Raw genomic sequence first — 18177 nt, 5'->3', positions numbered from 1 at the left:
AATCTGGACTTTTTCATTGTCGGCCTACTGTATGTTACAACTCTGCCTTTTCTTTAATTTTCTTTTGTTGGCCAATAGTTTGTAGTTCACCACTAACTTTTTATTGTAAATTTCTACTTAAATAACACTAACTTGGTACGTACGGTAGAAGGCTGATGTTTTAACTTCCTTGTTAAACTTGTTTATTATGACGTATTAATAGTGATTTTGTTTCTAAGTTTTTTCTCACACTACTTCGACTTGATTTGCTGTACGTTCTATTTAGTCTTAATTAATTGCAAGTTCTTGCATTAAATTGTCTCTTTTGTCACCCATAGCCTAAGTAATTTCTCAGTTCTGTTATATTGATTATAAGATATAAATGCAGGTGTTGGTGGTTTATTCACTTATTTGTTTTGTTGTACAATCATTCCGTTATCTTTTGTATCCTATATCATTGGTTGTTTGTTTGTCTATTGGAAACATTTTCTTTCTTGCAATGTCTGCTGACTACGTAAATTCTTACTCAAAAAACTCCCTCTCTAGTAACAAAACATATTCTCATGACCAGAACACATTTACTACGCCTGCAAATTTTGCCACTGAAAACACGTCAAAGAAAACCATCGTCACCACCTCTGAGTATGCAGACGTTGCTGAAATACGTACAAAACTAAAGCATGGATCTAAAAAAAAATTCTCAATATTTCACTTCAACATGGTTAGCTTAATAAAAAACAAATTTAAATTAGAAGAATTAATGACTCAGTTGGATTTTAAACCTAATATAATGTGCATAACGGAAACAAAATTAAAAATGGAAAATCCATTAGTTAATATTGCTGAATACAAATTCATACAAGCTGATTCTCCAACCAATGCTGGAGGCGTTGGAATGTACCTTCATAACTCAATCATTTACTCTAAAAGACAAGATCTACAATTTATAATCGAAGACTGTGAAAACATGTGGATAGAGCTGTCTCATACCAATTCTAAAAAAATTATTATAGGCGTTGTATACAGACATCCATCTTACAGAAATTATGAAGTTTTCTTGGATAAATTCAGTGATACTTTACACATGATTCAAAAAGAACGTTGTGACTTCTTCGTTTTGGGTGATTTCAACATTGATTTAGCCAAATCTAATAAAGAATCCAAAATTTCTTCTTATTTGCAAGCTGTAACTGCTTTGGGATGCTCAAACTTGATTAATGTGCCTACCAGAATTACCGAAAGTTCGTCAACATTACTTGATCACATTTATACTAATAACAGTGAAAGTGCACAAACTAATGTATTGACTTATGATATATCTGATCACTTACCAACATTTTTATTAATCAAAACTGTACCACGCAAAATGAAAAAACGTCCGTATTTGACAAGAAAAATTGAAGAAAATAAAATTGATGCTTTTTTGAGTGAACTTTCAGATCAACTTGAAAACCTAAAATTAACCACAAGCTATAAAAATATTAACGACAGCACTAATAAATTGATACTTATTTTGCAAACACTAATCAACTCTCATTTCCCATTAAAAAAACTCAGTAGGAAAAAGTCTGGATTGTACAACAAGCCATGGATCACAAAAGGAATTCTGGTTTCAATCAAACACCAAAATAAATTATTCAAACTTTGCTACAAAAAAAATTGTCCTGAAAAAGTATCTTTTTACAAGAAATATAGAAACAAATTAACTCACATTAAACAAATCTCAAAACAAAACTACTTCAAACAACGCTTCAATGAATCGAGACACAACTCATCAAAAACATGGAAATCTATCAATGAACTTCTTCAAAAAAAGAAAGCTAAAACGAATACTCTTCCCAATGAACTTATTGCAGAAAACATTTCATACAAAAAACAAGAACAAATATGCAACCAACTTAACTACCACTTTACACATATTGGCGAAAAATTAACCTCACACTTAAAGCAAAAGTCAAACTTTGATTCATTCATGGGGCCTGCTTTAAAACAAACATGTGCGGTATATGAAACTGATGAAAATGAAGTCGAATGCCTAATAAACAAACTAGATGTTAAAAAATCGGATGGACCAGATGACATCTCTTCTCGAATGTTAAAGTTATCAAAAAGTATTATTGCACCTCATTTAACTAAACTTTTTAATGCATGCTTGAAACAAGGAATATTTCCTGACGCTCTAAAAATTGCAAAAGTTATTCCTATTTTCAAGAAAAAGGCAAAAGCAGATCCAACTAATTACCGTCCTATTTCCTTGCTTTCAAATATCAGCAAACTTTTAGAAAAAATTATTTACAAACGCTTGATGAGCTTTCTTGACAAATTCAACGTGATTAATGATCAACAATTTGGATTTAGGGAAGGTCATTCTACAACGTTAGCATTAAGTAATCTTCATGAAAGACTAATTGAACTCAAAGAAAAAAATCATTACGTTTACCTGTTATTTCTTGATTTAGCAAAAGCGTTTGACACCGTTAACCACCAAATACTTCTAAAAAAGCTGGAGTTTTATGGCCTGAGAGGTTTAATGGGAGGCCTTATAAAATCTTACTTACACAACCGCCAACAATATGTTTCTGCTGATGGCTTCAAATCAAAGCATGAAAATATCACATGTGGTGTTCCTCAAGGATCTATACTTGGACCATTGCTTTTTCTGCTTTACATAAATGATTTGCCTCTTATAACAACTTTCGATTCTCAGCTATTTGCTGATGACACTGTTTTTTTTACTTCAGCAACATCTATTTTGCAATTGCAGCAAAACACTGAAATTGAGATGCAGCGTATCACTGATTGGTTCAATGCAAACAAATTATGTATCAACTACTCCAAGACATTTTACATGTTACTTGAACGAAAAGGAGGGTCAACTTCAAAACTAAATGTAGTCTTAAACAACACAAAAATTCAAAAAACAAACAACATCAAATATCTTGGCATATTTCTTGATGACAAACTGAGTTGGAATTATCACATTGAAGATCTATCTGGGAGATTGGCAAAAATATCTGGAATATTTTATAAAATTAGAAACTACACAAACAAACAAAGCATGTTAACACTGTACTATGCTCTTGCACGATCAATAATACAATATGGCATTTTATGTTGGGGTTCAAGCACACAAAAACTGCTCAAGAAAATTTCGACAATGCAAAATCGAATCATTCGCACAATAACCTTTAGCAACAGAAGAGCAAAACTTTCACTACTGTACCAAGATCTCGACATACTTCCCATCACTAACTTGCATCAATTAGAAATTTCTAAATTTGTCTTTAAATTTAAAAATATGCTATTGCCAAGCTATTTTGAACCTTACTTTAAGGAAATTACTGAAGTACATTGCCATGGCACTAGAGCTTCTCAAAAAAATAACTTTCACTTACGTAGTGTCAGCTCAAGAAAAGGCCAAGGCAGTTTGAAATTCTTAGGCCCAAAAATATGGAATGATTTACCTTCTGAAGTAGTAGGGGCTACGAGTGTAAAAACTTTCACAAAAAAATGTAAAATTTATTATATGAAAAAACTTTGTCTGTGACTGTTTTTATTGCCACAACATTGACGAGTGTTATCGCAAATTTTTCGGATTGAACATTGTTGATACTACGTAGACCTAGGTCTACTACTCACGAACTAGTGCTAAGTACTATTTATTAATGGCTGTCATCTTATGAACTGTATTCAAGTCGGCCTATAAACTGACTGATTTTGTTAAGGTTTAAAGTTATATACTATGATTAGGCCTACTTTTAGTGTTTCTGTTTCGTCTTTTATGCTAGCAGTTAGAAGTTGTTGTTTATGCATAGTTTTTTGTTTGTTTTTTTTCTCATAACTTACTACTTTTGTAGGGCATGATATTTTTTGATATTTGAATAAAATCACAGCAATTCACTTGACTGTCGCAGCAGTAAACAACTTTTTGTTTTCATTTTTTACGGAACTTAAGCTTATCCTATTTTAACGCATATCTTGGTTTCAACGTAATGCCGATGTTTGACATTTGTCACATTAAAAACACGGGAAGCAGCTGACTCGATGACTAATATAGTCTTTCGCTGCTTCCTGTCTGTTGTAGATTCTAGTTATGGTGCTATTTTATTTGCATTGTCTATATTTTGTACCGTATACTTTTCTCGCAACAGACAAAATAAAAGGTTTCTCTCTCTCTCTCCCTAATATGGCCTACCACAAAATGCATTATCAGCAATGTCACATGTCACGCATGATAGCGCTATAAAGTTTACGCATGATTGCGTAACTTTTTTCGGGCTGCCAGTGGGTTACGTTAAAGCATAGATGACTTACTAATGAAAGTGCCTACCGAGGAAAATACCGCACTGTCAGGCATCAGTACTCAGTTGTCAATGCCAATCTCTTAACAGTCAGACCACAGTGTCAGCAGGTGAGTTCACTGGACACTCGAAATCGAGCTGTAGAAGTCCACAAACAACACTCAACGTTTGTAGCTTAGGCTACGGTGTAATTGTTCATATTTTTTTCCGACTGCAACATGATCATGAATTCTAGTCTATCAATAAAAAGTTTACATACGTTTTTGATAGGTGTTTTTCTAAATTTTAAAATCCTAAGTGTTGCGACCGCACCATATTTTAAGCTGACTCCTGTTTCACTCAAGCACGATATAGCATTTGCCTTTTGATACGGTACTTTTTCTAGACCTCTGCTACCGGGTACGGTATGTTTTGCATTTATTGCTTTTCCTTGTAATGGTCAAAAGTAGAAACTAACTGAGTTGAATCTTCACCAAGATTGTTGAAATGATGAGACATGTTTAATGATGTGACATTAATAGCAAAAATAAAAGTTTTTTTTTTCACAAAAGATAGGTAAATGTGCCAAAAGTGAATGAATAAATCAGGCATGTTTGTCAAAACTGGCATAGGCAGTGCAAAGTTGGAGTGATGTTGCCTTTAAATTATTCTGTTTATTGGATGCTGCTCAATGGAATGCTATCTTTGAAATCGGTAACCTACGGTAATTGCAGATTCCTAAACTTAAATCATTGTTTTATTAGTGATGTTACTTCATTTGAGGAATTCAACTTTTATAGGCTTTGTTATTGAAGCGACAAGTTCATAGCAAAACTGTTTTTTTTAATAATACCTGTCAAAGCTGTTCTAATTGCAATCTACAGCTATTGAAGACAATAGTCAAAATTTATGAAATGGTTGAAGTTGTAGAGAATATCACTCTGGAACAGGTTCATGATGAACCGTTAAAAACTACAAATGCAACACCTAAAACAGATCTGGAGCATCAGTATCGTGGTAAGTTGTACCGGTAGGCTATTTGGTATATATTTAGATTTTATAGCATAAATATATCAGTAAACAGTCAGCCTTGGTATCCAATAAAACTTATTTATAAACTTTCGCCGTTGTAAAGGGGCTTTGTCAGTATGGCCTACTTAATCAAATAGAATGGTAATATACATAGTTCACAGGCGCGAATCTAAGAGTTTTTTTCGGGGGGGGGGGGAATGGGGGCAGAAAATTTGAAAATCAATTAAAAAGAAAGAAAAAGCTAAACAGATATGAACAATGATACCGGTACTACGACATATACGATATGCTAGAAAATAGACATTAAAACAACCATTTTCATCAATTGTGATGCCGAGGGACTAATATCAGCTGTTTAGAAGCATATCAAACCATTTGATGCGGAAACATACAGTTTTTCACAAAATTTTTTTGGGGGGGCCGGGCCCCCTGGGCCCCCATAAATCCGCGCCTGATAGTTCATGTGCATATTCGGCAAAGACACACATTAATTCTGCATGATCTGCTCAATAAAACAATCCGTAAAGAAATGTGCGGTAATAATGAGATGACAAACAAAACGTGGACCCTTATGAAAGCACATCTTGTTGACATATTTATTTTTACTCCTCTTGAAAGCTATGATGCCATTTTTTAATCAAACTGGCTATTTTTACCCACTTTTGCCAAGCAAAAAGCCAAGCAGAGCAAATATATATGCTAGTATAAATACTATTCATAAGATACTAGCAACAATAAAGATTAAGAATAAAGAATATATATATTAGTTATATTAAAGACCTTAGGTAGGCTAGTGTAAATATATTAAATATTTAAATGAAATGGATGGGACAATGCACAGGCAAATCTTTGCAAAAACATCTTTTCTAGGGTCATTCAGATATTCAAAATTCATTTATTTCTGCAGCTGATAAACTGATTTTTTTGATTAACTTTAATGGAGTTTATTTTATTGCTAGATATGGACATTGAAAAATTGCAAATGCTTTTGAGCAGTGACAAAGTCTCAAAAAATCAAAAGAAAAAAATTGCAAAGCAAGTTAAATGGTTGGAAAGTGCTGATGCCAGAAAGTAAGTGGTGCGCAGAGCTATCACTTTATTTATATATCAAAAACTGCAGTGTTTGTAACACAAATTGAAGTGTCATGCATTGATGTCTAATTGTCTATATATGCAATTATAGGGCGTCTATGCTATTTGTGTGTTGTTTTAAGCCATTCACTATGAAACCTGTAATTTTTGAATTTCTAGAGAACATCGAAAAAAACGAAAATTGCGCTACAAAGAGATGCGTGCAGCAAGTGAAGAATATATTAAAAGAAAGAAACCTGATAAGATATGCACCACAGAAAGCTTTGATACATTGTTTCATATTGCTATAGATTTGTCATTTGATGAATTAATGACCAATCGAGATGTCAGAAAGCTTGGAAAACAGATTGGCTGGTGCTATAAAGAAAATCGAAGGTCTTTAAATCCTTTTCAGGTCTTGAAATGTTTTTATGGTACTAAATTTGACTTTCACACAAAGCAGATCACATTAAACATCTTACTGACTAGGTTTAAATATAAACAAATATTATTTAATTCCTTTGCAACATATAACTTTATTTAATATTTTAAATGTATGTTTATCATGTTTGGTTGTCAAACTTGTCATTAGCAATGGTTAAAAATGTTTCAAAAATAAGTTAAAAGTATTTAGTGCCAACAATAAGCCTATCAGGATGTTGATAAACATATACGGTAAGGTAATTGGTGAAAGAAGTCACGTTCATACCTTCCTACTATATGGATAATCTTTCTCCGCAGCTTTTTATTTGGCTTGTTATCCTGTAGTTTTAAAGGTTAATATTGCAGAAATGCAACGTAAATATAACTTATTGTTAGTGTAGGAGATTGATTCTTAAGTGATTTACATTGGTAAGAATTTCACTTTAAAGGAATACTAAAGGAAAAACCTGACTTGGGCGATTTTCCACGTTCTTTGTGTTTAACTTGCTACCATAAAACGATTTTTAATAAAATTTTGCCCCATTGCGGTCTGACCACCATTGTGCGCGTGCTTTTGTCAGAGCTTTTAAAACCAGGATTGGCCTGAGCAGCGAAGCGTGCGACTGTACAGTCTACGTAACAAAAGACGAGCAATCAGCTGATCACGCAACAGTTGTTACTGCCGGCGATTTAACTGTAGGCTATGTATGTATGTACATCAAAACATCAGATTTCAACGTCAAAACATCAGACAGTTTGCTCAAAACCTCAGATCTGATGTTAAAACATCAGATGTTGTAACGTGGCTTTTGTTATTGCTGTCTTTTGTGACGTATTCTCGAGCTGTGTTTGCACTTTTTGGTCATTTTGAAAATAAATGAAACATTGGACTTTGGGCCTTGCCAGCGCCATTGAAAACAATTTTTTTCGGTAATTTTTTTTGAAATGTATTCTTGAATGTTCAGTTTACGCATTTTAATGCTTAATTCCCGTTTAAAAATTTCATTTAGTAGGCCTTTATGACTCATATTGTTTTCAAACAGTATCATTTGTGCGGACTAGAAGGACGATTAAAGGATTCCTTGGACCCCTCTCATGTCAACTGGGATATTCATTTCAACAAAAATGTCTTTGAAAGTTTTCCTTTGGAAACAGTGGTGTACTTAACAGCAGAATCGTCGAACTGTTTAAGTGAAATAGAACCAGGAAAAGTTTATGTAATTGGTGGCTTGGTAGACCACAACCACGAAAAGGTAACCATGTTTTTTTTTGCAATAATTTTATTCAAATATAAATGAAAGATTAGTATTTTTTTTTAAAGTGAATTCGGAAATAACAGAGTAGTTCCCTAAATTGGATACAGTAGCAGTGTAAAAAAAAGCTGATTCAAAGATTGAAAGAAGCTTTTGAATTTCATGCACCCAGCTTGACTCCAGAACACAGCAAGAGCAGACCAACTTGGACGAGAGCCACTTCCCCAGTTAAATTCTTTTGCGTGCAAGATGAAACGTATAGTTAAACTTGTACTTTGTAGTGTCATTTTGTTTTGGTGATGCTTATTTTTCTTTTGAACATTTAGGGCATTTGTCAAAAGATAGCTGAGGAAAAGAAGGTCCTGACTGCTCGACTGCCACTGCAAGAAAATATTGACATCAAAACAAGAAAAGTTTTAACTGTCAATCACGGTACATTAATTATTTTTTGCCATGTTTCGATTTATTATCGGTGATCCTTACACCAAAGGTCCTTTAATTGCTTCGACTTCTAGGAAGATTTTACTAACGTAAATTTATTATTTGTGGGATAAACAAAAAGTTCCATTATATAAGTTTTGTGAACCTATTTTAAGTGGTACTTTTAGCTGTGACAGCAAAGTTGCCAGGTAATTCAGAAGGAACTCGGGACAGTGTTACTCTAAAGTTCGGATATTTTAGGACAAATGTCATGATAAAAAAAATGTTTTATTTGTGATCCAGCGCTTCACTGAGATCACCGAAAATTAAAGATTGGTACAAATCAATGTCCGAGTGATTTGTTAGCCGTCGGATTTAAATAGAAAATTAAGCTAATTTATGGTTTTCTGCCCAAATTTTAGGCTACCTAGCAAGTAGCAACCCTGACCAGCAGTGTTATTGAGGACCAAGAACCATTCCAATGTTTGGCAATTGTTTACAATTGTTTGTTGTTGGCAATTGTTTACAATTGTTTGTTGTTGACAATTGTTTACAATTGTTTGTTGTTGGCAATTGTTTACAATTGTTGGATGGGATTGTTTTCTTCCGAAATATTTATCTTTATGGTGTGAAAGTTACAACAAGAGTTTGAAATTGGACAAAAACTCAAGATCTGACTCCGGACATATCAAAATCCTTCTGGCTTCATAGAGTATAAAAATGCAATGAGAGTAGAAACATTTTTTGTGACCCAAACTTTTCTTTGTTGAAAGTATTTTGACGTTTACCAATAATAATTGGTTAATGGCCAAGCTAATTATTAGCAGCTTATCATGCTGTGTATAAAAATATTTGTTTTTTATTCTAGTGTTTGAAATACTCCTCGCTTATCAAGAAACAAAGGACTGGAAAAGTGCAATATTGAAGATTTTACCTCCGAAAAAAATGATATCAGAAAAACCTCTTCACACAACCGATGATGTTGAAGCAGGCTCTCAATCCGTTGAACAAGATACCGCTAACAAATGTACTGCAGATGTTATATTACCTCCGAATTTAGACCACAAAGATAACTGTTCAGCAAGCCCTCGTTGAAAGCAAGCAAGAAAGTAACGTTGCCACGAAAAGCGATGACTCTGAACCTAAAGAAACTCAGTTTAAAAAATAGCTCTAATTGCGCTAGTTGCCCACGTTGTATCTCTAACGAATTTCATAAAAAAAATGGATAGCCTCAGTTTGCTTTTTGATGCTGTCTTTTACCAGTAACTTTATCGCCATTAGCACCTTGTTTGTAAGGTCCTGCTCAATCTGTTTTGTTTTAGGGTACGGTACTTACATAACTACTTTCTTACAGAATATCGTTTTAGTTCCCGTAACATATTTTATAACTTGGGTAGAGAGGTCATTTTTTTTCAACCATAAACAGAATTTATTAATTAATGTAAGCCTCCCTCTACCACACTCACCTGTATGTAAGTCTAAATTTACATTGTCTTTGGCTCTTTCTAGTTGATGTTTCTTATGCAAAGCATTTGGCAATGATCAATGATCACGTTGTGAGTTTGCATAATTATAAACCTTTTAGTTATTTCAGGCGGAGCCTATCGCAATTGGTTTGATGGTCTTGGATCGACGTAGAATAATTAATTATTTCACTGAAGCATAAATTGTTTTGTAAACGCAAAATTTAATATTGTCGACCATTTGAATGCATTATTGAGCTTGACGTTAATCGATTTTGCTTTTTGAGAGTCACGAAATATGTTACCACCCTTTTGTTATTTACTTACCTGAAATTTAGTGACAATTGTCAGACCCTACTTTATATTTTTCTTATGTTATTGTAATTTCCATTTTGTTGTAGGTAATAGGTGAATGGTCTATATTCTGTTCTGTGAACAATCTCTGCGTTTTTTTGAACACCACCTTACACTTCCCATATTTTGTATTTGTTTAACATCATCAAACATCGATACGCTGAATAATGGTTTAAGTCTGTTTGGGCAATTGGATGTCATTCTGTCTTTATCAAGTGACTAAGTAACCATTTGCTTTTATTTCATGATTTTAAAGTTCCTCGGGGTAGGTTGAGGTTATTGCGTAATTTCTGACACTTCTTCCTTTAAAATTGTTATTTTGGAACCTTGAAAATTCAACAGCAATGTGATGTTGGTCTACTTCTGCTCTTTGTCTTTCACGCATCGGACTTTATGGCCATAATTTCTCGTCAAATACAACGAGTTGTGTTTCAAAAGCGGTGCAGGTTGTTTGATAGAATTCTATTCACCCGAGAAGGCATTCGACAAATGAAGGTCATGAATGTGTTTATGATCTTGTGCTTTTGGTTGAGTAACTGAAGGACACACAAATAATGCAAATAAAAAAATGAAAACAGGCCATGGCACGATTTCAACAGAAGCATCATTCCCACGCAATAGCTTTTCGGTCTTACCGCGCACTCTTTCACAGGGGATTACTGTTTAGAGCTTCCGGCATATCCAAAGGTCTTTGGACTTCCGTGTTTGTAGAGCTGCTTTCCATGGTCTCTTTCACTACTTTTTCTGATTTTTGGACCCATTTATGTTTAGCTACGTTTGTTATTTCAATAATTCGTTTGCCTATATCCCAGCGGAGCATGGTACGCACAAGATTACAGTAATTGCCATTTGGTTTCACGTCTTCCGTAAAGCCGAAGTTTGGCTTTTCTTGTTCTTTAATCAATCGATTTACGCTAGTATCGCTGAACGGCATACTACCGCAGGCCATGATAAACAAAATTACGCCAAGACTCCATAAGTCTGGAACTTGCGGTAGGTAAGGAATGCCTTGGAGAACTTCAGGAGAGGCATAGGCAGCACTTCCACAAAAAGTTTCACTCAATGACTGGTCTTCCAGCAGCTTTGCAAAACCGAAATCTGCGATTTTTAATTTGTTTTCTTTTGTACGTAGAATATTTTCGCATTTTAAATCCCTGTGGATAATTTTGTTAGTGTGTAAATAATCAATTCCAGATACCAATTGCAAAAAATTATAGTGAGTTTCTCGCATGTCCAAAGTACCTTTGAGAAGAATGTAATCCAACAAATCGCCATGGCCAGCTTGTTCCAGAGACATGTAGATTTTGTGTCCTTCCGCAAATATATCGTACAATTGAACTATGTTTTCATGACTTATTTTTTTCATGACTTCAGTTTCTCTTGGCAAAAACTTTTCTAAAAACGATTTCGGCGCGGTGATCTTATTGATGATTTTGACGGCAACATGAAAAACTTCTGTAGTTCCAGGCTTTTTCCATATTGCTGACTTCACTTTTGAAAAACTTCCTTCTCCGAGAAGATGATTCAGTTCATAACCTTTTTCTTTTAATAATTGGCTATCACTTACAACTGGAGAGTTGTTTAACCTACCCATGAATTTTAAAATCTATCGTTTTGATTTGGTTACTTATTTTATATATTTCACTATCAGCTGATACAGAAAAAAAATAGATTGTGACAACACAAATATGGTTATGGCCAGGATACCATATGACGTTATTGTTATTGAATGAGTCTTGTTTCTTGGGTGGAGGCGGTTTTTAATGTCAACCTACGTCTGTTACAAGTCTGCAGAATTTTTCTTATAAAGAACCAAATCCACAAAATTCCTTGTGAAAATAGGTGCGCTTTTATCATGCAGTCAGTTGTACATATCAGTCTAATTGGACTTTACTTCTCCTCATCACGATGGTTAGCCTACAAACTTACAATATAAATTAGTAGAGGTAGGTGAGGCTATATCACACTGACTAGCTGGCAACCACTTTCCGTACTTTTTTTTTTGGTTATGGATACGTAATTGATAAGCAATCAAATAAAAGGTATGGAGCAGTTAAACAAAACTTAGGAAAGGGGAATAAGTGAAACCGTTGCATTCAATTATAAAGTACGTAGGTGTCCAAGTCTTTAAAGTCAGTCATTTCTATACATATAGCTGCTTGTTTAGTCCACGCAAACCAGGCATGTTGACTAACTAGTGCTCAAGCAGTTTGCATTACCAATAAATAGTCAAAGCAAGAAGCACAAAATTTTTGTCAATGAGAAAGTTGAAAATTAGAAACAAAATGTACTTAGCTGCCATACCTGATCTGGTTGCATTGCCATGACTTAAACATGACAAGTATCATGAAATACATTTTCTGAAAATATTTCCTTATTAAATTTCAATATATTTCTGAAAACTAATTGAGTAGGCCTGGTAATTAATAAACAAGTGAAATTTATGCAAATTAACATAATTGGAGATAAAGTTTTTATTTGTATCAATCTTCACAAAGTAGACTAGATATCGTCGCTAATAAGCTGAACTATTGTAACTCCAAAAATGCAGTTTTAAGAAAATTGAATTTTAAAGTTCACGCTGTGTTTGCTGTACATTGTTTGATCTTTCTAAAAGTTCTCTAACGGAAAAACATAAAAACTAAACATTGTTTTTCATGGAGTTTGGTTGTTTAAAAAAAAAGATAATTCTTTTTTACAAAAATTGAACGTTAGAAAAATGAATATGGACATACGATAGTTTAACAAAAAAAAATTGTCGAAATGTAGTTACATTAATACAGCAAAATTGTTGTAGCCTACGGTATGTGAAAAAGAAAGAAATATAACTAAGCCTTAAACATCAACATGCAAAAAACGATTGAAAGAAAAATTAATTAAAAGAAAAGGGAGTGTTAACGTGTAAAATAACTTTCAGAGCAGAGTATCGTAAGTCCCATTTTATTATTTTTTTTGCAAAACTATCGTAACTCCCATTTATGACAGTTCATCGTTCTGTATCATCAAAACTAAAGTAGATAGAGTTACGATGCTTTAACACAATAAACTGTAGTCTATAAAGATACCAAATCAATCAAAAACGCAATTTTGAAAAATTTGGACTTACGATAGTTCAGCTTATTAATGACGATATAAATTAAAGGATGTTTCAAAGAATGTTTAGGTGAACAAGTTCCAAATGTTTATCTGACTAAAATACAGTATGCTACTTGTGCAGCAGCTGAACATTGCTAAACTAAATGATAAATGAATAGGTTTGATTGATGAAAAGCAAAACTGTACATATGTGCTATGTAGGCAATGCTGTGTAATAGCATTGCTTCACACATATAATGACATGATCATAACTCCTGTGAACACACTTCATTTATATCGGTAATCAAGCTTACTGCTCAGTTTTGATGAAACAAGCTGTTCTGTTGGTGAAATTAGCCACAAGTTTAAAAACAATGAGTCTACATTGGACCAAAAAATAGGGACAAATTTTCAGAAAGAACATGACTCTGTTTAATCCTTGAGACACACAAAATACCTAGTGATCATTGTCATTAGCAGATGCCAAAATCTACTCCGTTTTTTGAATGATAACAATAGCACAGAAGTAGCTCAAAATTACACAAAATATACAATAAAGATTAGATTTATTAATTAACACTCAAATTATCAGCGTATACTTAGCAATTTTGGCTACTAACGGATCGGCCTTCAGTCAAATTTCAAGCTGCATGTTGTCAACTTGTTATGATATGGTCTGTGTATAAAGATTGTCATGACCTTGATATGCATATTGCATGTCACATAAACTTTGTATCTACAACAGTTTTTATCAAGTTTATCATTGACTGAAAGTCAAAATATATGTCTGGCCAGTTTTGAACTGTATCTCTTAAGGTAGTTGACGGAATTAAATATCTTTTGTGAGCGTTTTAGTTTTAGGAAAGACGTATCTACTGTATATATACATAGTGTATATATATCTGGAAATGTAGTGTACTAAGTACTATCGCAGTTATTTTGAAAGTATTGAAACCTTATTATAATGGTGTATTGATATGGCATGGGTTCACAGTTGTCATATTATATATACAGTACAATGAATGTAACTTTTCTTATTTACTTTTTGTCGTTTATGCAAAATCTTCGAAAAATTATCAGCATTTTGTTTATAGCCTATATAGTATAGAATATAATGGTTAATTTATCAGTCTATTTTTTTGCCTGTGGAAGGCTCCCTGCTTCTTTTTTTTACATATCGTATCCTTATTTTCTACTTCTTTCGGACATAGTAAAGTTGAATTATTTCAAAAATGATACCTGTATTAAGGATTTGATGAATTTTGTTTTTTATTAGTAAAATCATTTCTTAAAATTTATTTGATTGTATTATATGTTTTTCAGTTTTAAATTATCATGTAAGTTCATTTTATCTATTGCCAAATGTTTATTTTCTACTATCGTAAACTATAAGCATGAATTAATCATGAATTTTCTGCCTGGAAATCGATCGTCAATCAACAGTTCACCTTTTGTATCTCCTAATCAAGTCGGCTTTGAGGTGGATCCAATAGATTACATCCATTTTAATTTTCAAATTGGATTTCACCGAGAGCCAATCACCGAAAAGCGGAGTGAGCTTACATTAGCAAGACTGAAGGAATTGGCTTGCATTGTTTTGGAGCAGCAGGTACTGTAAGCTGAATTATTTGTTTTCTTCGTTTCTTTTAACATTCATAAAAACCGGATTTCTTCAGAAAAGGTACAAGCCTTTAAGCAGCCGGCGGCCATGGCCACTAAGTAGTGCTTGAATGACCGCCGGTACTACCTCCTCAGTCGGCCAAGTTTGGCCGCCGGTTTCTTCTAGCCAATCATTTAATTTTGCAATAGAATGATCGTGGGTTAACTGCCAAAAATATGTAGCATCAAAGAGTGACACAGAATTAGGTCAGCGCGTCATAATCACCAATGTCGTATTGTGCGAGAACATTTGCCATTGTAATTTGTATGGAATGTATCCAGCTGTAAGTCTTGTTTGTAATTCCCGACGTTTAATGACCGGCTGGCAATATTGTCGTTTTTATGTTGATTCAATGTTGTCGGACATTTAATCGTTGTTAAAAAGGAGAACTAGGTTCAAAGTTGACATTCGAGGGGAAAACACGTGTCTTCACTCTTCATAGTTGAGAAATGTTCCCGCTGTGTGTTAGTGACTTCACACCCTCAATGGTGACATCATAACAGTATTAATCGTCAGATTTTATGAAAGGCGGTATGCAGTTGAAACAATTTACTGAGCAGCGAGCAGTTGAAGCAATTTAGTGTTGTTAGATGGTCCCACAATGCCGGATTACAATCCCGATAAAGCAGTTATTGCGTTGCGTGGTACAACGATTCTACTTCAACAACGCTAAGTGATCATTTTGGCATTGTTGCAAGTTTAATTCTATTTATATACTTGTGCTTTCGTTAATTGTATTTTGGCCTCTAAGTACGCAGATTTGGCCGCCGAGAAGGAGCTCTCGGTAGGCCACGATGGCTGCCGGAAAAAAACACGAGTTTTAAGGCCTGAGGTATATAATGTTCAACTAAGTTACATGTGAAAAAAAGAGATACATAGGCCTACCTAGTATTTTTGGTTATGTATTTTTCTTGAATAATCATTGAAATGTGTTCTTATTGTCTGTTGGTTTTATATTATTATAAAGCATCATTTGACCCAATTGCAAAACTAAGCCATAAATGACTGTTTCTGATGTACTATACGCTAAAACTACTTCCTGCTCAAATTTACACTAAGCTTCAATATAAAATAGTAGTTTAAACTAAAAAGTTTCAAGTCTAATCTCAAACTGACAAGACATGAAAAACAAAACTCATCTAACTGCTTATTTTTATCTTTAAAAATGCTCCCTACACCAGAGTCTATCATTCTAAACACTTAATAAAGTTGTTTTCAAACACTAGTATATGTGTTTTATTATATAGTAATGTATATGTCAAGCTACTGCAAATCACACAAACAATCATAGATATTGTACAACAGATTTTAATTGAAAAAACGCAAATAGTTTAAGTTATATACGGTATATGCTCAAGGGTCCACGTCTTTTAGGTGCAGACAGTTAGGTACCGTACCTACCAAGTAGGGTCGCATACTGTGGGGTCAGGATATTTAGGTGCGGCGCACTATGGCGCTGGTCATTTAGGTGCTATTTGGTGTGTCAAATTACACTCGTAATCATTTATCAGAAATGCTTCATTATGTGACAGTTTTCCCTGCTGTGTTACAAAGTGAATTTCAGTTTGAAACATAGCAGTGTGCAGTGCTTGACTATAGATGCAAGTACACCTAAGAACTCACTCAGCAAGCTCTTTTGTTTGAACAGGTGACAAAGTGTAAGGATGAAGATTTTTATTAAGTAACAAATAAAATACAGAAAATGGGCAATAAAACACTACAAATAATAAAATATATGTATACATAAAAAAAAACACAACAACATACAAAAGGCTAATCTTATGCAATATAACTTGGCGGTTATAATCAGGAAATGGGTGTTTTTTAATTTGTTTTCGATTCGGAATGCATTTTGAATGCCCCTACCCCTTTGAGAAAATGCTGCGTATGCCACTGTCTGCAATATTACCATCAATCACTTAATGATATAGAATTTACTGGGAATAGCACCTAAATATCCTGGCATCACAATATGCCCACCTGTTTGGCAGGCACCCAACTGTCTGCACTTAAAAGACGTACTCTGATGCTCAACGTGAATTGTCAAGGGCATGCTGTGATTTAGTTTTATCACTTAGTTCAATTCTATTTGAATAAATGCCTCCTGAACATCTCACCAAAGGTGAAACAAACAGTTGAGATTTTTAAGTAAGTAACAACAAGGCTATATGCTATAAATAGCTCTGCTTGTTTATTTGCTTGGCATTTGGTAAACACAACAAAAGAGTGCTCTGTGGCTAGCAAAAAGCAACGTAGAGGAAAGTAAAGTAAATTGCTTTATACATACCATAATACACATTTCTCAACAAAATCATATTATATTTTCAGTTTCCTCAAGTTCAAATATGTCGGAAGCTTGGTGACAAAATCCACCTGTTTCAGCATAACATTCATAGCGACAATGTGTTGTTGCTTTTAAAAAGCTGTAATGACATCAAGAATCGAGACCTCATTGAAATTGTCTTGTCCTGTAAGTTTTTTCTAGTGTGTTTCTTCATTAAATATCATTTTACAGTAATGCAATATACATTGGGATTCTATTTGTTTATTTTCAAATCAATAATATACTATGTTTGATTGTTTAATCACACTGCTTACTACAAAATAATAAATTAATAAAAAAAAAACTTTGATTTTTACTTTTTAGCCAATTTGGAATGCTTAAGCAGCTAAACTAGCGGTGGATAAATGTATATTTACAGTATACGATATTAATATGTATCATATTGCCTTTTTCTTGCTTTTTAGAAGATGCAATGTGCAGCATTAATCTTTGTGTAGCCTACCAACTGCAATAGCGTACGTTTTGAAATGTATTTCTATTTTGCATGGTGGTAACGTATTTCACTGCCAAATATTAAAGTAATATCCTTAACACTTTTTTCTACTGTACTGTACCTTTAGGGTTTAGTCTAGGGATATAAATAGTTTTGTAAACTACAGTATTGTCATTTGAGTTAGTGTGTGGCACATTCCTCTTAAAATAATGCTCATATTTTTAAAACAGATTAAGTCTTTGTCAACTTGACCAGAAAAAAGGGAAAATGTAACCCATGGTGTCAGATTTTGATGAAACTTAGACACTTTGCAGAGCAAGTCATTCTGAGAAAAATGATACCAATCTCAGAAAAATCGGCTCAGCGGTTTTCGGGATATGGCCATTTGAA

General features: G+C 33.7%; 3 protein-coding genes across 3 annotated transcripts in view; 2 read left to right on the top strand and 1 right to left on the bottom strand.

Annotated features, from left to right (window-relative positions):
* The first annotated feature begins 4316 nt into the window (after positions 1-4316).
* LOC145774221 (uncharacterized) lies at positions 4317-11313 on the top strand. Its single transcript, XM_082585403.1, has 7 exons — positions 4317-4390; positions 5144-5276; positions 6251-6362; positions 6543-6777; positions 7829-8038; positions 8365-8470; positions 9327-11313. Exons 2-7 carry the CDS (start codon positions 5174-5176, stop codon positions 9551-9553), a joined length of 993 nt encoding a protein of 330 aa, XP_082441529.1. The 5' UTR covers positions 4317-4390; positions 5144-5173; the 3' UTR covers positions 9554-11313.
* LOC145774222 (testis-specific serine/threonine-protein kinase 1-like) lies at positions 10385-11886 on the bottom strand. The gene has a single exon (XM_082585404.1). The coding sequence runs from the start codon at positions 11867-11869 to the stop codon at positions 10922-10924; it is 948 nt and encodes a 315-aa protein (XP_082441530.1). The 5' UTR covers positions 11870-11886; the 3' UTR covers positions 10385-10921.
* Positions 11887-14678: 2792 nt separating this feature from the next.
* The window catches only part of LOC145774872 (serine/threonine-protein kinase D3-like), a 29275-nt gene continuing 25776 nt past the window's right edge, over positions 14679-18177 (top strand). Inside the window, exons 1-2 of the mRNA XM_082586203.1 lie at positions 14679-14959; positions 17339-17480. Of these exons, the coding sequence (XP_082442329.1) occupies positions 14756-14959; positions 17339-17480 (346 nt within the window). The 5' untranslated portion in view covers positions 14679-14755. The remainder of the gene's footprint in view (positions 14960-17338; positions 17481-18177) is intronic.

Source organism: Aplidium turbinatum, chromosome 7 (assembly GCF_918807975.1).
Source record: "Aplidium turbinatum chromosome 7, kaAplTurb1.1, whole genome shotgun sequence".
Classification (NCBI taxonomy): Eukaryota; Metazoa; Chordata; class Ascidiacea; order Aplousobranchia; family Polyclinidae; genus Aplidium; species Aplidium turbinatum.
Note: the sequence above shows the minus strand (reverse complement) of the source record. Positions and strands in the feature narration are given on the sequence as shown.

Bases quoted from the DNA above. Each gene is read 5' to 3' on its own strand.
- LOC145774221 (XM_082585403.1), top strand. From the start codon at position 5,174: ATGGTTGAAGTTGTAGAGAATATCACTCTGGAACAGGTTCATGATGAA. The intron at 5,277-6,250 runs GTAAGTTGTACC...TTTTATTGCTAG, and splicing joins TCTGGAGCATCAGTATCGTG to ATATGGACATTGAAAAATTG. The intron at 8,039-8,364 runs GTAACCATGTTT...TTGAACATTTAG, and splicing joins TAGACCACAACCACGAAAAG to GGCATTTGTCAAAAGATAGC.
- LOC145774222 (XM_082585404.1), bottom strand. From the start codon at position 11,869: ATGGGTAGGTTAAACAACTCTCCAGTTGTAAGTGATAGCCAATTATTA.